The sequence below is a fragment of the Henckelia pumila genome, chromosome 1 (assembly GCF_033568475.1).
Source record: "Henckelia pumila isolate YLH828 chromosome 1, ASM3356847v2, whole genome shotgun sequence".
NCBI lineage: Eukaryota > Viridiplantae > Streptophyta > Magnoliopsida > Lamiales > Gesneriaceae > Henckelia > Henckelia pumila.
Window position 1 is genome coordinate 83,528,335 of NC_133120.1, and position 17,528 is coordinate 83,545,862.

Here is a 17,528-nt window from a genome sequence, read left to right on the forward strand (position 1 = left end):
AAATAATTAAATACTCTAATTATGCATGCGGATTTACGTATTTAAAAATACCGGGTGTTACAACAACAGCTTCCAAGCGAGTATCGGTATGGCGCCTTTCGAGGCTTTGTACGGCAAGAAGTGCCGATCTCCGCTGTTTTGGGATGATTTATCCGAGTCACCAGATTTGGGACCGGAGATGCTTAGAGATATGGCAGAGCAGGTTAAGATCATTCAGACCAGAATGAAGTCAGCTCAAGATAGACAGGCGAAGTGTGCGAATGTCAGGCGTAGACCTCTGAGTTTTGATCAGGGAGACCGAGTCTTTCTGAAGATTTCACCTTTCAGAGGCACTGTCAGATTCGGTAAGAGAGGAAAGTTATCTCCGAGATTCATCGGGCCGTATGAGATTCTCGAGAAGATAGGCGATCTTGCCTACAGACTTGCACTTCCTCCGTCTTTATCTGGTATTCACGACGTTTTTCACGTCTCTATGCTGCGAAAGTATCAACCAGATATTTCTCATATCCTTCAGCCTGACGAAGCCGAGTTAGACGAGACTCTGAGCTACTTTGAGCGACCGATTCAGATCCTTGATCGGAAGGAGAAACAACTCAGAACCAAGTCGATCCCGTTAGTGAAAGTGCAGTGGAGCCGTCACGGAGTCGAGGAAGTGACTTGGGAGACAGAATCTGACATGAGACAGCGTTTTCCAGAGTTATTCAGTTGACGTGAGTTCTTCTTACTGTCTTTAGTTCTTTATTCTAGCTTTTGAGTTGTGGTTCTCGTTGATTTCGAGGACGAAATCTCTTCTTAGTGGGGGAGAATTGTAAAGCCCCGTTTTTATCTTAATTGAATTTATTTGAGTTAATCAGAGATTACAGAGTTCTCGAGCCGACTTGATTTTGATCAGGGTCCTTTTTGCAAAAATTGGATTTTTCAGGGACTAAAATGCAAATTGTGGATTTTATATATTATCTACTCTTAGAAATTGGTTGACAAAGTCTTCTTCATCCCCTCCAAGCTGTCTCCCTCCATTCTCACGCCTCCAAGCTTTTCCAAGCTTTGGCATTTCAGTCCGAGCATGATCCGGTCGTTGGAATTTATTTCTGAAGGCAGTTTAGCGATCACTGCAGCGAGAGCTCCGTTATATCATAAGTTTTTCTACGATCGGATACATTCTAGTTTTTGGATGTTGTTAGAATCGTTTGAGATTCGAGTATGTTGTTCTCTACAGAGTTCTGATCGTTTATTATCTGTCAGTTTTAAATTAGAGCGACGTTCGGATTTGTTATGATTTTTGGAAGCCATTTTCAAAAATGTGGATTTTGAGATTGATGGGTTTGCTTTGTTTTGGTTGTCTTAGAATTTTTATGAGGTTATATCGCTATTGAACTGTTGTCTGCGTTATCGGTTTGTTCAGTTATAGCCGTTATGCCGTCGGTTTGAGTTTTGGAGAATTGAACCGTTTTTGAAGTTGTTGAACTTGGCTTGTAAGTCGATCATGGTAATTGATCTTTGATTGTATCTGAACAGATTCATTTGGAGTTGTCAAGCCCTGTGTTAGCAGCATTTGGTCGTCGAGAATTGGACGAAGAACGGTAAAGAGATTACCTTGAACCATTGCCTTTGTTGTTGGATTGTTTAGTTGTTGATTAAACCTTTTGTTGTAGCTTATCCAGAGTTGAAACTACTGCATTGAAAGGTAAAAGTAGTCATCGTAGCGGGATAGCATACTCGGGACTGTTGGTTCTCGAATTTTCCCTTTTTAAATCACATATTGCATTGATACTTGTTCTAGCATGTGGAACTTGTATTTGTTGATTGATTGAGTTTTTGTTATGTGGCTTATGTTTATGTTTCTGTTATGCATTCATCTTGAGCCTACTTTGATTTCAGCGGGCAGAACCGCCCTTCTTGTTAGACGTTTGGGAACTATGATTGAGTGGCCTAGGTTGTAGTATTTTGCCTAGTGCTAGCATACTCATTATGGTTGCTCAAAGTCTAGAGGAGTGGGATACGTGGCACCACCTCGATTGGGAGAGTCGGTGAGTCGTTACGTGATCTCATCCTCGGGATCCCAAAAGCAGAGCAATACTCCCGTGTTTATCAGAACCGATATCCTGGTTTTAAAGACATGCATATCATTAACTTCGACTTGAATATGTGGTTTGATAGTATGTTGTATATTCATTACTTGATATGTTGCTTTTACTGGGATTATCATTCTCACCGGTTATCCGGCTGTTGCTTTGTTTTGTATGTGTACTTGGCAACAGGAAGGGCAGGATCAAGTCAGCATAGACCTGGTTAGCATCCAGAGCAAGAGATAGAAGTGAGACTCGTTTAGAAGTCGAATCAGCATGTCAACCTAGTTATGTTTTGCGATCATGTTTAGTCATTCGAACTTCTCGTATATGTTTTGTAAGCAAAAAATGATGTAGGTGCTATCAAATTGAATGTTGCTCTTCCCTAAACCTTTCTTGTATTGTTATTGGACTGTCAAATACTCTTAATGCAAGTGTTTAGGTTTTGATTGAGTTTATTACAGTGCCTTAACTTTTTTGGGCGAGGGGACGGCGCGGGCGTGTGGCCTCTTTGCGAGGTATGAGCGCGGGCACGCTTCCTTTGGCGCGAGCGCGCTGGGATTTGCGGGGCGTAGGCGCGGGCGCGCTGATATCAGCGCGGGCGCGCGAGCCTCCTTTTAAAAAAAATATATATATTTATTGGGTTCTTGATTACTTATCGCTTGTTGTCTGATATTAGTTGTTTAGAAACGAGGTCTCATAGTTCTTCTGTTTATTCCAAGATCGATCTGAGATCTGGGTACCATCAGCTGAGAGTTAGAGATTCTGATATTCCGAAAACTGCTTTCAGAACCAGGTATGGCCACTATGAGTTTATAGTTATGCCGTTTGGTCTGACGAATGCTCCAGCAGTGTTTATGGCTTTGATGAACCGTATTTTTCAGAAATATCTTGATGACTTCGTGATAATATTTATTGATGATATTCTGATTTATTCGAAGAATTTTATTGATCATTCAGAGCACTTGAGAACTGTGTTAAAAACCTTGAGAGCCGAGAAACTATATGCTAAACTGTCGAAATGTGAGTTTTGGCTGAAACATGTTGTTTTTCTTGGACATATCATATATGGAGATGGTATATATGTTGATCCAAGTAAAGTCGAGGTAGTGATCAATTGGTCTAGACCTACATCTGTTCCTGAGATACGTAGTTTCATGGGTTTGGCTGGGTATTATCGTCGATTCATTAAAGATTTTTATAGTATTGCGAAGCCAATTACTCAGTTAACTCAGAAGAATGCTCCATTTATCTGGTCTGAAGCTTTTGAATCCAGTTTTCTTGAATTGAAGAAACGACTGACCAGTGCACCAGTCTTGACGATTCCTTCAGGTACTGGTGGTTTCACTGTTTATTGTGATGCATCTCATCGAGGTTTAGGATGTGTATTGATGCAGCGAGGGCATGTGATTGCTTATGCCTCGAGACAATTGAAGTCTCACGAGACCAGATACCCGATTCATGATCTTGAATTGGCCGCCATTGTATTTGCTTTGAAGATTTGGCGACATTATCTGTACAGGGAACAGTTTGAGATTTATTCTGATCACAAGAGTCTGAAATATTTGTTTTCACAGTCAGAATTGAATATGAGGCAACGTAGATGGCTTGATTTGCTTAAAGATTTTGATTGTGAGATTAAATATTATCCGAGAAAATCCAATGCAGCTGCTGATGCACTGAGTCGAAAGGTATGTTCTTTGTCTTTATCGACGATTGGTGTATCAAATTTGATTGAAGAATGTTGTCTTTCTGGATTAGTATTTGACACGAATTTTCAGCCTCTTCGACTTTATCACATTCAAGTTGAACCAGCGTTATTGTTGCAAATTAAAGATGCTCAGAAACTTGATCAGAATGTGCAGAATTCGATTGAGAAAGTTCGATCAGGGCATGTATCTGAATACCAGGTTCGAGATGATCTATTATATGTAAACAATCGCCTTGTAGTGCCTGATATTTTTGATGTGCGACAACAACTACTGAAAGTGGCGCATTGTAGCCGTTATAGCATTCATCCTGGTGGTAGGAAGATGTACAATGATTTAAAGGCTCAATATTGGTGGAAACCAATGAAGTTTATCACTGATTTTGTTTCTCGATGTCTTAATTGCCAACAGGTGAAGGCTGAAAGGAAGAAACCGCCTGGTTTATTGCAGAGTTTATCAGTGCCTGAATGGAAATGGGATCATATTTCCATGGACTTTGTGATGAAGTTGCCTCGATCTTCCAGAGGTTGCATGCTATCTGGGTGATTATCGATAGATTGACGAAATCAGCGTGTTTTATTCCTTATCGCATGACATATAGACACAATCAGATGGCAGAGATTTATGTCCGAGAAGTTGTCAGATTACATGAAGTGCCGAAGTTTATTGTATCAGATCGTGATCCTCGATTTACATCTCACTTCTGGCACAGTTTATAGAGTGCTTTAGGTACTCAACTACACTTGAGCACAGCCTATCATCCACAGACAGATGGACAGTCTGAGTGTACCATTCAGACCTTGGAGGACATGTTGAGAGCTGTAGTGCTTGATTTTGGCACTAGTTGGCAAGATTCACTACCACTTTGTGAATTCTCGTACAACAACAGCTATCAATCGAGTATTGAAATGGCTCCGTTTGAAGCTTTATATGAAAGAAAGTGTCGATCTCCTCTTTACTGGGATGATATTTCAGATGTACCTGATATTGGACCTGACATGATTTGAGATATGACTGAACAGGTGAAGCTTATTCAGAAAAGAATGAAGACAGCTCAGGACAGACAAGCTAAGTATGCCAATGTTCGACGTCGACTTTTGTCTTTTGAACAGGGGGATAGGGTGTTTCTGAAGATTTCTCCATTTAGAGGCACCGTACGATTTGGCAAGAGAGGGAAGTTGTCTCCACGTTACATTGGTCCGTATGAAGTTCTTGAGAAAATAGGCAATCTTGCCTACCGATTAGCTCTTTCTCCGTCTTTATCTGGAATACATGATATCTTTCATGTATCGATGCTTCGAAAATATCTTGTTGATGAATCTCATGTGCTTCAATCTGATGAGGCTGAACTCGACGAAACCTTAAGTTATTTTGAAAAGCCAATTCAGATTCTTGATCGTAAGGAGAAGCAACTTCGAACGAAGACTATTCCACTTGTGAAGGTTCAGTTGAGTCATCATGGTATTGAACAAGCAACCTGGGAGACGGAATCGAACATGAGACAACGATTTCCTGAGATGTTTCAATGATGTGAGTATCTTCTTCAGTCTTTCTGATTTTATTATATGCTGATAGTACTTGAGATTTCGAGGACGAAATCGTGTCTTAGTGGGGGAGAATTGTAACGCCCGAAATTATTTAATTTTAATCCGAGAATATTTAATTTGGGAATATTTGGAATTTTGATTTAAATTCTAATATTCTTAAATTATTTAGGATTGAAACTGAATGAAATAGAAAATTGAGGACCAAATTGCATTTATTGAAGACTTGAGTGGACAAAGTGCAAATAGTGGGAAATTTGTTGGACACTTGTTATTATTCTAAGTATTCACGTGTGATTCAACTCATTCCATCAGAAACATCAGAGAAGAACCGAGAGAGAAGAACAAAGAACCTCAAGTTTCTTCATCATCTTCCAATTGCCGTATCTTGAGTTTTGGTTATCCGATTTCGATTCCGAAAAGTGTTCTGGAATCCTTACAACGAGGCCTTCGATTGGACGTAATTATTATCTTGTTTTCAGAATATTTCGAAATTGAAATGAGCAAGAACTCAGAATTTGATTGTATATTGGTGTTCTTGAGATTACATGTTTTGTATATTCAAAGGCGGATTGAAGATTGAATGTCGTTTGAAATTAATGTTACTTTTCAGCAAGTGTTCGAAAATTATGCCATCTGATTTTCTGGTTTATTGATGGTATTCTTGCTGGTATATATATTGTTATGAAGTTGTGTTGAATGATTGAGTTGATAGGATTGATTTTCGGCCGACTTTAGCCGTTACGCCGCCAAACTTATGATTTGAGACTGTTTTGTTATCTTATACTTGAGCTGCCATTTACATGAGTTAAAGCTGATGTTTCCTTGGTAAACATGCTGTGATTTCAGTTCATAAACCGGGGACGTCAACTAGAGAATTATGAATTCGAAACCGGTAGAAGAAAGAACAAGGTTTGTAGCATTTTGCCTTGAAGTTGGGCTGTAACTTGAGCAGAATTTTAATGCAAGATGGTGTGGTTATTTGTACAGATTTGGATAGCTAGAAGACACCTTAAACATCGCATTCGAAAGGTAAAAGTGGACTACTACTTGAATGGGATTAAAACTCGAGATGGTTTGTATCGAGTTCTCTAAATCACATACTTAATTGATTCTTTGCTCTTATGTAAATTATTGACTGTGTTTATGATGTTGTTGAATGAATATATAATGTTTTATATTGCATTCATCTTGTGAGACCTATCCTTTGATTTTTGAAATGAACGGAGTCGTTCGATTAGACGATTTGAGGAACTATATATGTATGGCCTGGGTGGTTGTATTAGCCTAGCGTCTGAATTACATTTATGGTGGCTTCAAAGTCTAGAGAAGCAAGATAAGTAGCCCTACCTCGATCGGGAGATTCGGTGGTTTAGTTACGATATCTTCTTCTCGGGATCCCAATCGACGAAATGAGAGATTTCTTGAGAGAAGCCTGTTTTAAATCATGCATTGTATTTTATTTCTTATCATGAGTTTGATAATTATAATTTGCTATGCATGTTAGTTGCTTTTACTGGGAAAATATGTTTCTCACCGAAGTTATCCGGCTGTTGTCGTGTTTGTATGTGTACATGGAAACAGGTGGTTCAGGAACAGGGCAAAGGCGGGCTTGACAAATCGAGACTTGAGAGATTAGAGTGATGATCCGGTGTAGTTGTTAGTTGCTGTCAAACTTTGTTGGTACAAGAACATTGATCTTGTAGTTGTTAGACTTGAACTTTTAGTCTAGAGATTCTACTACTTTGAGATGTATAACACATGATCTTGTTGGATTTGAGTTTTTGATGTTATCACCTTCTCTTGTACATTTGGTTTTGTTGGAAGAGGTTATATAGTATAAATCTTCATTGTGCAGCAAAAAATCAGATGGCATAATTTTTGAACACTTGCTGAAAAGTAACATTAATTTCAAACGGCATTCAATCTTCAATCCGCCTTTGAATATACAAAACATGTAATCTCAAGAACACCAATATACAATCAAATTCTGAGTTCTTGCTCATTTCAATTTCGAAATATTCTGAAAACAAGATAATACTTACGTCCAATCGAAGGCCTCGTCGTAAGGATTCCAGAACACTTTTCGGAATCGAAATCGGATAACCAAAACTCAAGATACGGCAATTGGAAGATGATGAAGAAATTTGAGGTTCTTTGTTCTTCTCTCTCGGTTCTTCTCTGATGTTTCTGATGGAATGAGTTGAATCACACGTGAATACTTAGAATAATAACAAGTGTCCAACAAATTTTCCACTATTTGCATTTTGTCCCCTCAAGTCTTCAATAAATGCAATTTGGTCCTCAATTTTTCATTTCATTCAATTTCAATCCTAAATAATTTAAGAATATTAGAATTTAAATCAAAATTTTAAATATTCCTAAATTAAATATTCTCGCATTAAAATTAAATAATTTCGGGCGTTACACAGTGTCAAGAACAAAAACACTTGGTGGTTTTACATATATTGGCTTTGTAATAATGAATTGCATTCCCTCCTGTCCCCTCGTCGTCTTTGTTGGCATATCCTACAGAGTAGGCAAAGCCTGAAATCACCAAAAATTTAAGCCCGCCAACTACATGCGCTCAGTTGTTCAAGAGCTGACAAGCTTTTCCAAAATATTTCACTCTTTTTTAGGTTTCGAATTTGAAACGAAATGAAATGATAGTTTTACGAAGGAAAAAAAATCATATTTTAAGTTCTACTAATTTATTATTTATCTTACAAACTATTCTTTAATTTTAAGTAAAAAAATTCAAAAATTAAGGTATATTAGCTTAATTTGTTTGTAGAAGCTATAAACTTGAATGCACATTAATTAATACATTATATATGCATGTTAACATGAACCAATAACTTCTTCACCCAAGGGGAAGCTATTGTGCTAAACCATCGACCTATCATCTGGTAAACTCAACTTCAGAAGATAAATTGAAATCAAACTTTATATCTAAATCATGCCAGCAAACCGCCACTACTTCGAAACTAAACACTCCTCCGCGGAGAGGCGAAACAGAGAAGCTCATCACATTCTTACATTTTCTAAGTTCTACCAATTTATTATTTATCTTACAAACTATTCTGTAATTTTAAGTACAAAAATTCAAAATTTTAAGGTATATTAGCTTAATTTGTTCGTAGAAGAAACTTAGTTTATGTCAAACTAACTATTAATTGATTTCGACTTTCAAAAAAAAAAATTAAAGAACTTTATTTTTGACGTACTCATTTATTGTTTAAACTTTAATAAATAAATGAGTTTATTAAATATAGTTTTAAGCAAATCAAAAAGAAAATATTAACAATCGTGAGCATGGTGTTTTTTTTTTCTGGATGCTTGTGTATTGATAATATATCTGAATTTCTATCATATAACCTAATGTATTGAAAATTATAAGCTGCAAGATTGAAATTTTATTTTAAGATTATGATTGGCTCTGGAGTTATGAGAGGAAGATAAAATTATTTGATTAGGCTTTTGGGTTTTATTTTATTTATACATAAATATATATAATAATCCAATCTGGTACATAATTCCTATTTGTTATTTTTAATTAATTTATCCCATCTTCTACCTAGTTTAAGATGGAAATTTCTTGATTACATGCATCAATTATCAATCGTCCATATATATATATATATATATATATATATATATATATATATATTATTTCGTGTATGTAAAACAATTTGCCATTGAATTTTGTATTAGTATTTAAATTATCACTGTTATAATGATCATACAAGAACTCAATCGACAAAAGTAGTGTCGTTAAACTTGATTTGATTCTAAAGGTGGTTTGAGAATTGAGACTGATGATTTGATATGTTGAAAGTGGTGGTAATTTAGGTAATGGTTTGGATTGAAATGAAGACAGTGACGGGTAAGTTATCTCCTATCTATACAAGCACTGTCCTGATATGTATTTAATGGTTGATATTTATAAATAAATATGAGGTCCATTATGTATTGATAAATTATCATTCTTAGATCTATCATGGAGATAATGTCTGTAAAGAAATGTTGAAATGATCCGCGACGTAGATGATAATGGTTGTGGAGAAATTAGGAGATGGAATTGCTAAGCTCTTAAAACCATCTAATTCCTATAATTTTTTTTTTTGTTGAAATGATCCACGACGTAGATGATAATGGTTGTGGAGAAATTAGGAAATGGAATTGCTAAGCTCTAGAAACCATCTAATTTCTATAATTTTTTTTTAAAAAAAAAAATAGTTTGTTAATTTTTAAAGTCAATTGAATTAAATATTTTAATAGCTATCACACATTTTATTTTTATTTTTTGACCCAAAATACCAATCAACGAAGTAATCCCCAAAAATCTAAAAAAAAATAAAAAAAAATTAAAATCTATAGATATATAATATAATAAAACAAAACAAAAACAAGAAAGTCAATTATAATGATTCTGGTAAATGAATAGAGAGTCTCGTCCCAAAGCATTTGATATATATCTTTGTGCGCAAACCCCAAAACCCTCTCAAAACCCCAATTCCAATTCAGCCATGAATGGCGGCAATCCCTCCGCTACCCCTAATTTCGACAACCTCCTCATCCAATCCCTAATGGGCCGCCTTCATACTCGTGCTCCTCCGTTCCACGCGCCGCCTTTCTCAGCCGATAAGTCTCTCGAGGACCTCTTCTCCGACATGCTCCTCAACCTCTCCGACTCTGAATCAGACTCCGATAACGCCGATAATCCGTCCTCTTCCTCCAAACCCCAGCTCGCTAAGGAGGAAGCTAAGCTCGAGAAGGAAATCATTCGCACCATTCTTAGCGGTGAGATTGATAAGTTGAATCCCAATTCCGGTCAGGCTGTGACGATCGGTGGGCATCATATTTGCGTGGGGTTCCATGAGGAAACTGCGGCTGATTACAGAGTTTGGGAGTGGCACGGGCATATCATGTTGTTTGATGAGGAGAATGGGTACACGCCCGAGTATATTTATGGTAATTACTTTGAAAAGTTTGTTGCAGGGAAGATGAATGTGAAGAAAAAGAAGAATAAGTTGAGTGATGGAGTCGATAAGAACGAAAAGGAGGTGGAGGAGAAGGTGGGGAATATGGGGTTGAAAGAGCTGATTGACTCTGTAGATTTGAGCTCCAGTCGGATTCTGCATAGAAATTTGAATGCCAGTTCCGGATCACCAAGGTTTGTATGTACATCCTAGTTTAAGAGGCCTCTTGTTTTTGTGTATTGGAATTTTGAAGTTCAGATTGCTTCGAGTTTAATGGATGCTGGGAAGGTTTGCGGAATTGTAATTATTATTTAGAAGCTCCACACTTCATTCATAATAAGTTGGAATCCAAACACCAAAGAATTCATGACAGCCTATACTGATATATATATCTTTGTTCCCCTTCAATATCTGTAATTCTTACATTTAAATTTTGAAACCAAGAAAATAGTGACAACATTAGAACCTTAGTAGTTTTCCCATTAATTCTGAGATAGTTGTTTACTCTTTGTCCCAGTGAATTTAAAAACAACCCTTTAGCATTCATTATTCTTTTGAGAATACAAATCTATACACCGAAATTCCTCTTGCCAAGTGGGTAATCAAAAAGTTATGGTGAGTTGGTAAAGTCTTTAAATTTAGTGTCTCTTATTTTGTTCGATTTGTTTTCCATGGCAGCAGCTTTGAAATTTTCAGGGCCTTACTCTTGTTAGTCTTCAACGATCATGTTGTTTTGTGTATTTAATGTGTAGTCATTTGTTATTCTTGTAAAATGGAGCTTGCTAAAATTTTAAGTTATTCCCTCGCATAAGTTAATTCTTAGAATGCTATGAGAGAAGCATGTGTACCTTTCACTGACAACTGTGATTAGAAAACAATGAGATCCAAGTTCTATGTGAGTTGCAATACGACAGACGCATGGGTTCTTTTCAAACTGATGAACCGTGACTTGGAATTAGGTATTAGGATCAAGTAGCTAGTTTGGCTTTTGCTACAGAACAATCAGAAGAGGAGAGAATGGATGGAGTAAAACAGTAGTAGAATAGACATTCTTGCCCATTTTTTGGGGCCTTCAAAATATCTAAGGTCAAGAATACTGATAAACTGTTTCAAAACATTTTTGCTAACTTGAGTCTGATAGACATTCTAGATGAAAGCATGATATGCATGTTAGTTTCATTGCAAGTCCCTCTGAATGTTTCTTGATATTTCATATTTGTATGCCTATTCTTTTTTATATAATTTGTTTGCCATTAGTGATATAAAAAATTTATCTCCATATCCACGTACACAAGCTTAGATTGTACTTTAATACTTCCTGTGTTTGCGATGCTTCTTTGAACCATTTATTTATCTTTTAATTTGTAAGAAGGCGAAAAAAATCTCAAATACAAAACCAGAACAAAGAAAGAAGATAGAATTTTATACTTTCCAAAATCATAATGTTAAATATCATATATAATGTGATGTAAACTCATATTTCAAGTTACGCAGTAGGCATCACACAACTACTTTTTCAGTCTTTTGAAGTTTCACTTGAAGTTTGGACCTCTGAAGGCTGTATTTTTCAATTTTTTTGACAGGTTCTAGCTGGAGGTCTCACATTAGCTCAAGGACCAGTTTCGGGATAACAATGGAGGCACAACTCTTTTTCTCTGGTACCAGTTTGGTTACGGTGATGAAACTTGAGTGCTTGATCTTCATTGAACTACTCCGCTCAATATTCAGAGACCTTGGTCTGTTACCCTTTTTTTTTTTTACCTCCATTGCGGTATAAAGAAGATCATACTTCTACTTTTTCTGAATTTATATCAAATGTGGTGTGTCTCCGCATTGGTTCAGCTAGTACATGCTTGAAATGTTTGTTAAACATGAAATGCTTGCTGTAAATCTTGTTTCATTCAAACTGTACTTCTAAATTCATGCTCAATCTTCTATAATTGGATTTTAACTTGCCATCAGTAATTGCATTTTTTTTAATATTAAATGCATGCTTCCAAATTCCAGTGACACCCAATTTTGTTTTAAATCATAGTTTAGCATTAGGAAATTGTCTTTTTTTTTTTATAGCTTTTCTAGTTGCTTCGAAAAGGTTAACTACATGATCTCCACTGTAGCATCATCATTGAAGCATATGCTTCTAAATTAGGAAGCTGGATCCCAATACAGATGCACTTTGCCTGAGCTAAAACTGCATTGGCCCTTTTTTGATGTGATGTTGTTACAGACTGTCAAATATTTTAGTTTTGTAATTAGTTTTAATCTATCGCTATGCAATCTTAGACGAAATTATATTTTTTAAATTTTATTGATGATGCATAAGTTATTACTGTTAAACATATCGATTTAAATCACTCGATTGTTCAAAATTTCACTTTAAAATTTGATCAATGGACTCTAGTAACTTATTAAAATTGAGATGGAATATAACTTTTTTTTCGTTTGACAAACTTATTAAACAGTGATTTTTGGGTGGTCCAAGATTTTTTCAATATATTCTGAACGCATATCTGAATGGAATTCTATTCAAACCACAAAGTACCATGTAATATATATATACCATGTTATTAATTGTTTATATTACATAAAAAAATATAAATTTTTTTACAAATTGAAAGGACCCTTGTGTCTTAAAAAAATTTAACACACCAAAGTTAACAAAAATCGAAAGCAAGTACAGTCTAGTTCGTCCTCGAACTTATCTTCAAAGAGAAAATTAGATAAACAAAAAGGTAAAACGTTAATTTTAGTCATGCATATATTAATTAGTGTGTGATATTTTTAGAAAGAATTTTGTAAAAAAAAAACTCATAACATTTCTTGGAAACAATATCAAGAACTACCTAGTCTTGTATGTTTCGTTGAATCAACTATAGAAAAGAGAGACATGGGTTTTTCACCGTCTTTTTTTAACACAGTAGGGGTTAAATGGAAGACGTAGGCTTTTTCACGCGATAAAATGGGAAAAGAATATGAAACATTGGGCATATTTTGACGGCCCAAAAACTCGATGGATTATTTCGAGATAAGTGACAAACAAGAGGGATTGAAAGATGAAAATGAGTTTTATCTCTCATTTTCTTCAGTGTTCAAGTAATACTTGCATTTAGTGGAACAAATTTGTTTGTTTAATGAGTTTTTGTGATGCGAATATTTTTATCTTGTGATGCAAATACAATGGAATGAAAATGGCAGACTCAATCGTTCAAACGGACTGATTTTTTATGACATTCATATTTGAATTTATCATGAAAAGAGGAAGAGAAATGGATATATGAATAAGAAATTGAGGTGAAAAATGTCTTTATTAGTACGGTGGAATGTAGAAGTGGATGGCAGAAAACATTTAAAAATCTAGCATTAACTCCGAGTTTGATAATTCAGCCAATGGACTGCTTTATTAGTACTTGGAATGAAGGTGGAGAATGCATTTACTCGAATTGATTAGAAGAAAAATTTCAACAAAATTCATAGCAAATCCATTGGAGAGGAAAGAGACGTGTTTTAAAGTTGTCAGGAATTATTATTATTATATATATATTTAAATAAACGAAAAACACCGAACCAATTCGAGATAATTGAGAAATATGATATTATCTATTCTATCTATTATATATTATAATATTCTATTCTATATTATAATGCATGAGTACCTTAAAAAAACGATTTTTGATATTTTTATAGATGTACTAAAATGCCCTTACTATTAGTAAGCTAAATTAAAGGAATTAAGAGGGTAAAACTAACATTTTTAAATTTCAAAAAATCACGTTACTTTCCATCAGCCTGATTTAACCTTTTTTCCCACATTTTTTATTTTTGACATTGGCATTTTCATTCAAAATTAAATTTGAATTTCATGTCTGTAAAATTAATATCAAGGTATTGACATTCAATATTTATATATTATATTGCACAAGCAAGACGTGTACACGGCTGCTAATAAATAGAGAACGTGATATGCCCAAGACTTGTAGCATAAGTGACATCAACCTCCAAAAAAATGAGACAAATTTTGAGTTCAAAACCCTACGACCTCATCCCAATTTAAAAAAAAATTAAAAAAAATAATAGAGAACCTGACAAAAAAAAATAGGAACTTGGATAATTACTTTTGATTTTTTTTTTCGAAAATATTTTATAAATGATTTGTTAAAGTGGTATTGCACGTGTATTGATTTATTTTTTAAAAGAAAAAATGAAAATGCTAGGAAGCTGGACAGTGGTGTAGGGTAAAAATGTAATTTCATAAATATTGCAATATTCAGATTGGATATTTTACGTACAGAAGTTGTCGCAGTCCGATAGATAATTTGAACCCTTTGTTCTATTCTATGCTGTGCAATGAACACGGCGATTCCTAGGGTTTTGACGCCGATCTTCTCGCGATTCCCGATTTAAATCCAGATCCTGTTCGAGTTTTTGCAGCAAGAAATCCCAAAGCATTTGGTCGCTCGTTTGATTCTTTTGTGGAAGATTAAATCCATTTACAGAAATAGGGGGATTGGTACATCGAAGAGCATCGAACAATGCATTCGGTGCCTTCTAAAGATCTGATTCTTCCCACGCGATCTCACTTGACGTCCTTCTATGGAGGCTCGTTTTCTCATCGTCTGAAACATCTTCAGAAAAGCGATCGGCGTGGTAATATTAGTAGTTAACCTTCTGCCAACATTTTATTTGTTTAGAGATCGGTTACTTCTTTTACTTCCGGGGTTTTCTGCTACCTTCTTTTTTTTCTTTTTCTGTCTACCCGATTTTCTTCTTGGAGATTGTACTGAAAAATCTTGGTTGTGAGATAACTCTGATTCACTTGTTGGAAATCAAATTTCGGATCTTCCCCTTCTCTGTTAATTGGATCTCGTTTAAATATCGCGGTCCAGCTGTGGAGCGGAACAATTATCCCAGAATATCCAGATAGAAGTAAGGTACTTTCTTGGCATATTTGCAGATATATATTACTTTGTTTGTTTATTGCTTCAAGATCATATTTCGTGGTGAATTTGTTCTCTTAAAGAAGGAGATAAGATAAGTTGACCAAGGGCTTACCTTAGCCTTAGGTTATCAAATGAATGCGTGGATTTTCTTAATGGAATATATGTATTTATGGGACTGTCAGATTATGTGTTATGTTTCAATTCCACCTTTTGTGTGATATTTAGTCTTTACTGGAGAATCGATGGCTTTTTTTCCCGAGCTGAAGGTCAATTGGAATTATTGTGCTTGGTTTTGAATGTGATATTGTGTTCTAATCTCCTCAATTCGAATCTAACTTTTTACAGGTCATCCCTTTGGTTAGAACATTTTAGATGGAAGTGTGGGTTCCTTGTAATACTCCAACCAGTCAGAATATAAGAGGCAATAGTGGATTTTCGTTGGATCCACACAATCTAACTCGTTGCAATGCAAGGGACATTTCTATGAATGAACTAAAGACGTGTTTTACTGAATTTTTGAACATTCAAGACAGTAAAAAATCAACGAGTGGCTTCTGCATGTCTTCTGACAGAAATGCTATAGGTAATGTGAAGAAGGAAGATGGACATGAAGACTATAACAACAGTATATCATGCAGTTCAGTTTCTGAAAAATTATTTAACGAGTATGCCACATTTACACCTGCTGGAGAGCTTGAAGTAGAGGAATTGTATGGTGGGAAAGAAATGCAGGAAACGCATGTTAACGCTGAGCTCCCTGAAGTAAATAGTTCTGTTAAGCAGTCCTTGCGTGTAAGTTTTCATTTGGATCTCTTGAGAGTGGTATTGCAAGAATCAATTTGGTTGGACAATGTATAGTTTGTTATATTCAACCGTCATTAGAGTCTGATACTGTTTGTGGATCTCTATAATTCATGCGAGGTAGGTTTCTATCCCATGTATTCAGTTTCCATGTGGTGTGTCGGTAATCGTATGCTCAACCCTGTATCCATGGTTCAGATTTTACAGCTTTCTTGGGTCAAGTCTGAACAAATGTCTTCTAAAATTCTTGCAGATAACACAATTGCATGCCATTCAGCTTTACGTGCCTTACCAATAAATTTGATGCCATAATAATTTGTCTGGATTTCCAAATAATACTATTTTGTTTTTGGTGATTTGTTCTCAATCAGAACTCGTGGATCATTCGGGCGAGTAAAGGTTTTGCCCAGCTCCTTTAGTTTGTTGAACTTATAATTTCCTTGTCACACTTTGTTTATGCTGTTTTATTTTTTTACTTCTCATGGTTGGCCCCTTTTAGATATTGAAATGAAATAGACGTGGTTTTTGATTTCATTCTGTTCCAGACCATGGGTATGTAAGGCTTCATCTCTTGGGAAGTTACTGTTAACAGCTGTGGTATTTTACTTCCTAAATTCTAACCGAGGCTTTTATCTTTCAGACTCCTGTGAAGCTTGTTTCCGCCATGAAAGGTAGCCGTGAAAAGCAGGGATTACCAACTAAGAACCTTTCTGTGACATGGTCTCCTGATGTTTATGATCCAGTTCCAGCATCGGTTTCACACTTTCCTTCTTACAGCAATCAACACGGCCGCAGTAACGGCAAGAAGTATGGAAAGAACAAGCAAAAGGGTAGCTCCAAATCTTTGCGAGGAAGCAAGGGAAAAGACAAGAAGCAAGCTCGAAAAAACAGTGGAAATGCCAACAAGTTCAAGCCTTCTTAGTGAGAGTGAGCAAAACCGTTCTGATGAGTCGTTTTTCTGGAGAAACCTGTCCCTGATTCACATCTAGTACATGATTGCCTTTCTGTGCTAGTTCACTTTTGTTTTCATCTCACCCATTGTGTATAAATAATGGGAGGTGGGATCTTGTAATTTTTGTGAAACATGCAAGATCGGTAAAATTTGTAATTTCCCGTATCAGGAGATTGTGTTTGAAATTTGAATCGATTACTTTGCGCTTACTGCTTTTAATTGATGGCTCAAGTTTTATGCAACTAGGATGTCCAACATTATAGGCCATCGACTGAATGTGGTGTCTGGAGATGTATTGCTGATGAAAATGGGATTGGCTTCTCTCCAGGAAAGATGCAAGGAAGTTAAATTGGCTTTTCATTTTCATATTTAGCATCGTCTCTTGGGAAATTTTGTTTTTACCGAAGTAAAAATAAGTATGCAAATTTATAATTTTCTTTAAACCCAAGATACAATGTTGGGAGCTATTGAAGCTTGGGTTTCTCCTTTACTCTATTTTTAGCATAATCACTTAGAAATATTTTTTGAAGTTTTTTA

At 35.7% G+C, this 17,528-nt stretch overlaps 2 protein-coding genes across 4 annotated transcripts; both read left to right on the plus strand.

The window, feature by feature from the left end:
• The first annotated feature begins 9,761 nt into the window (after positions 1-9,761).
• Positions 9,762-12,023, plus strand: LOC140875307 (uncharacterized). The gene is made up of 2 exons (XM_073278968.1): positions 9,762-10,495; positions 11,885-12,023. Exons 1-2 carry the CDS (start codon positions 9,849-9,851, stop codon positions 11,889-11,891), a joined length of 654 nt encoding a protein of 217 aa, XP_073135069.1. The 5' UTR covers positions 9,762-9,848; the 3' UTR covers positions 11,892-12,023.
• Positions 12,024-14,602: 2,579 nt separating this feature from the next.
• On the plus strand, positions 14,603-17,210 carry LOC140880929 (uncharacterized). Of its 3 annotated transcripts, none has more exons than XR_012149763.1 (3): positions 14,603-15,229; positions 15,584-16,438; positions 16,539-17,210. XR_012149763.1 is itself a non-coding variant. In XM_073285825.1 (3 exons), exons 2-3 carry the CDS (start codon positions 15,611-15,613, stop codon positions 16,959-16,961), a joined length of 702 nt encoding a protein of 233 aa, XP_073141926.1. In that variant the 5' UTR covers positions 14,606-15,224; positions 15,584-15,610; the 3' UTR covers positions 16,962-17,210. The 3 variants fall into 3 exon arrangements, 2 of the variants coding, with proteins under 2 accessions (XP_073141926.1, XP_073141918.1); XM_073285825.1 differs by having other exon boundaries at positions 14,606-15,224; positions 15,584-16,030; positions 16,680-17,210; XM_073285817.1 differs by having other exon boundaries at positions 14,607-15,229; positions 15,584-16,030; positions 16,680-17,210.
• The last annotated feature ends 318 nt before the right edge of the window (positions 17,211-17,528 follow it).

Bases quoted from the DNA above. Each gene is read 5' to 3' on its own strand.
- LOC140880929 (XM_073285825.1), top strand. From the start codon at position 15,611: ATGGAAGTGTGGGTTCCTTGTAATACTCCAACCAGTCAGAATATAAGA. The intron at 16,031-16,679 runs GTAAGTTTTCAT...TTTATCTTTCAG, and splicing joins CTGTTAAGCAGTCCTTGCGT to ACTCCTGTGAAGCTTGTTTC.
- LOC140875307 (XM_073278968.1), top strand. From the start codon at position 9,849: ATGAATGGCGGCAATCCCTCCGCTACCCCTAATTTCGACAACCTCCTC.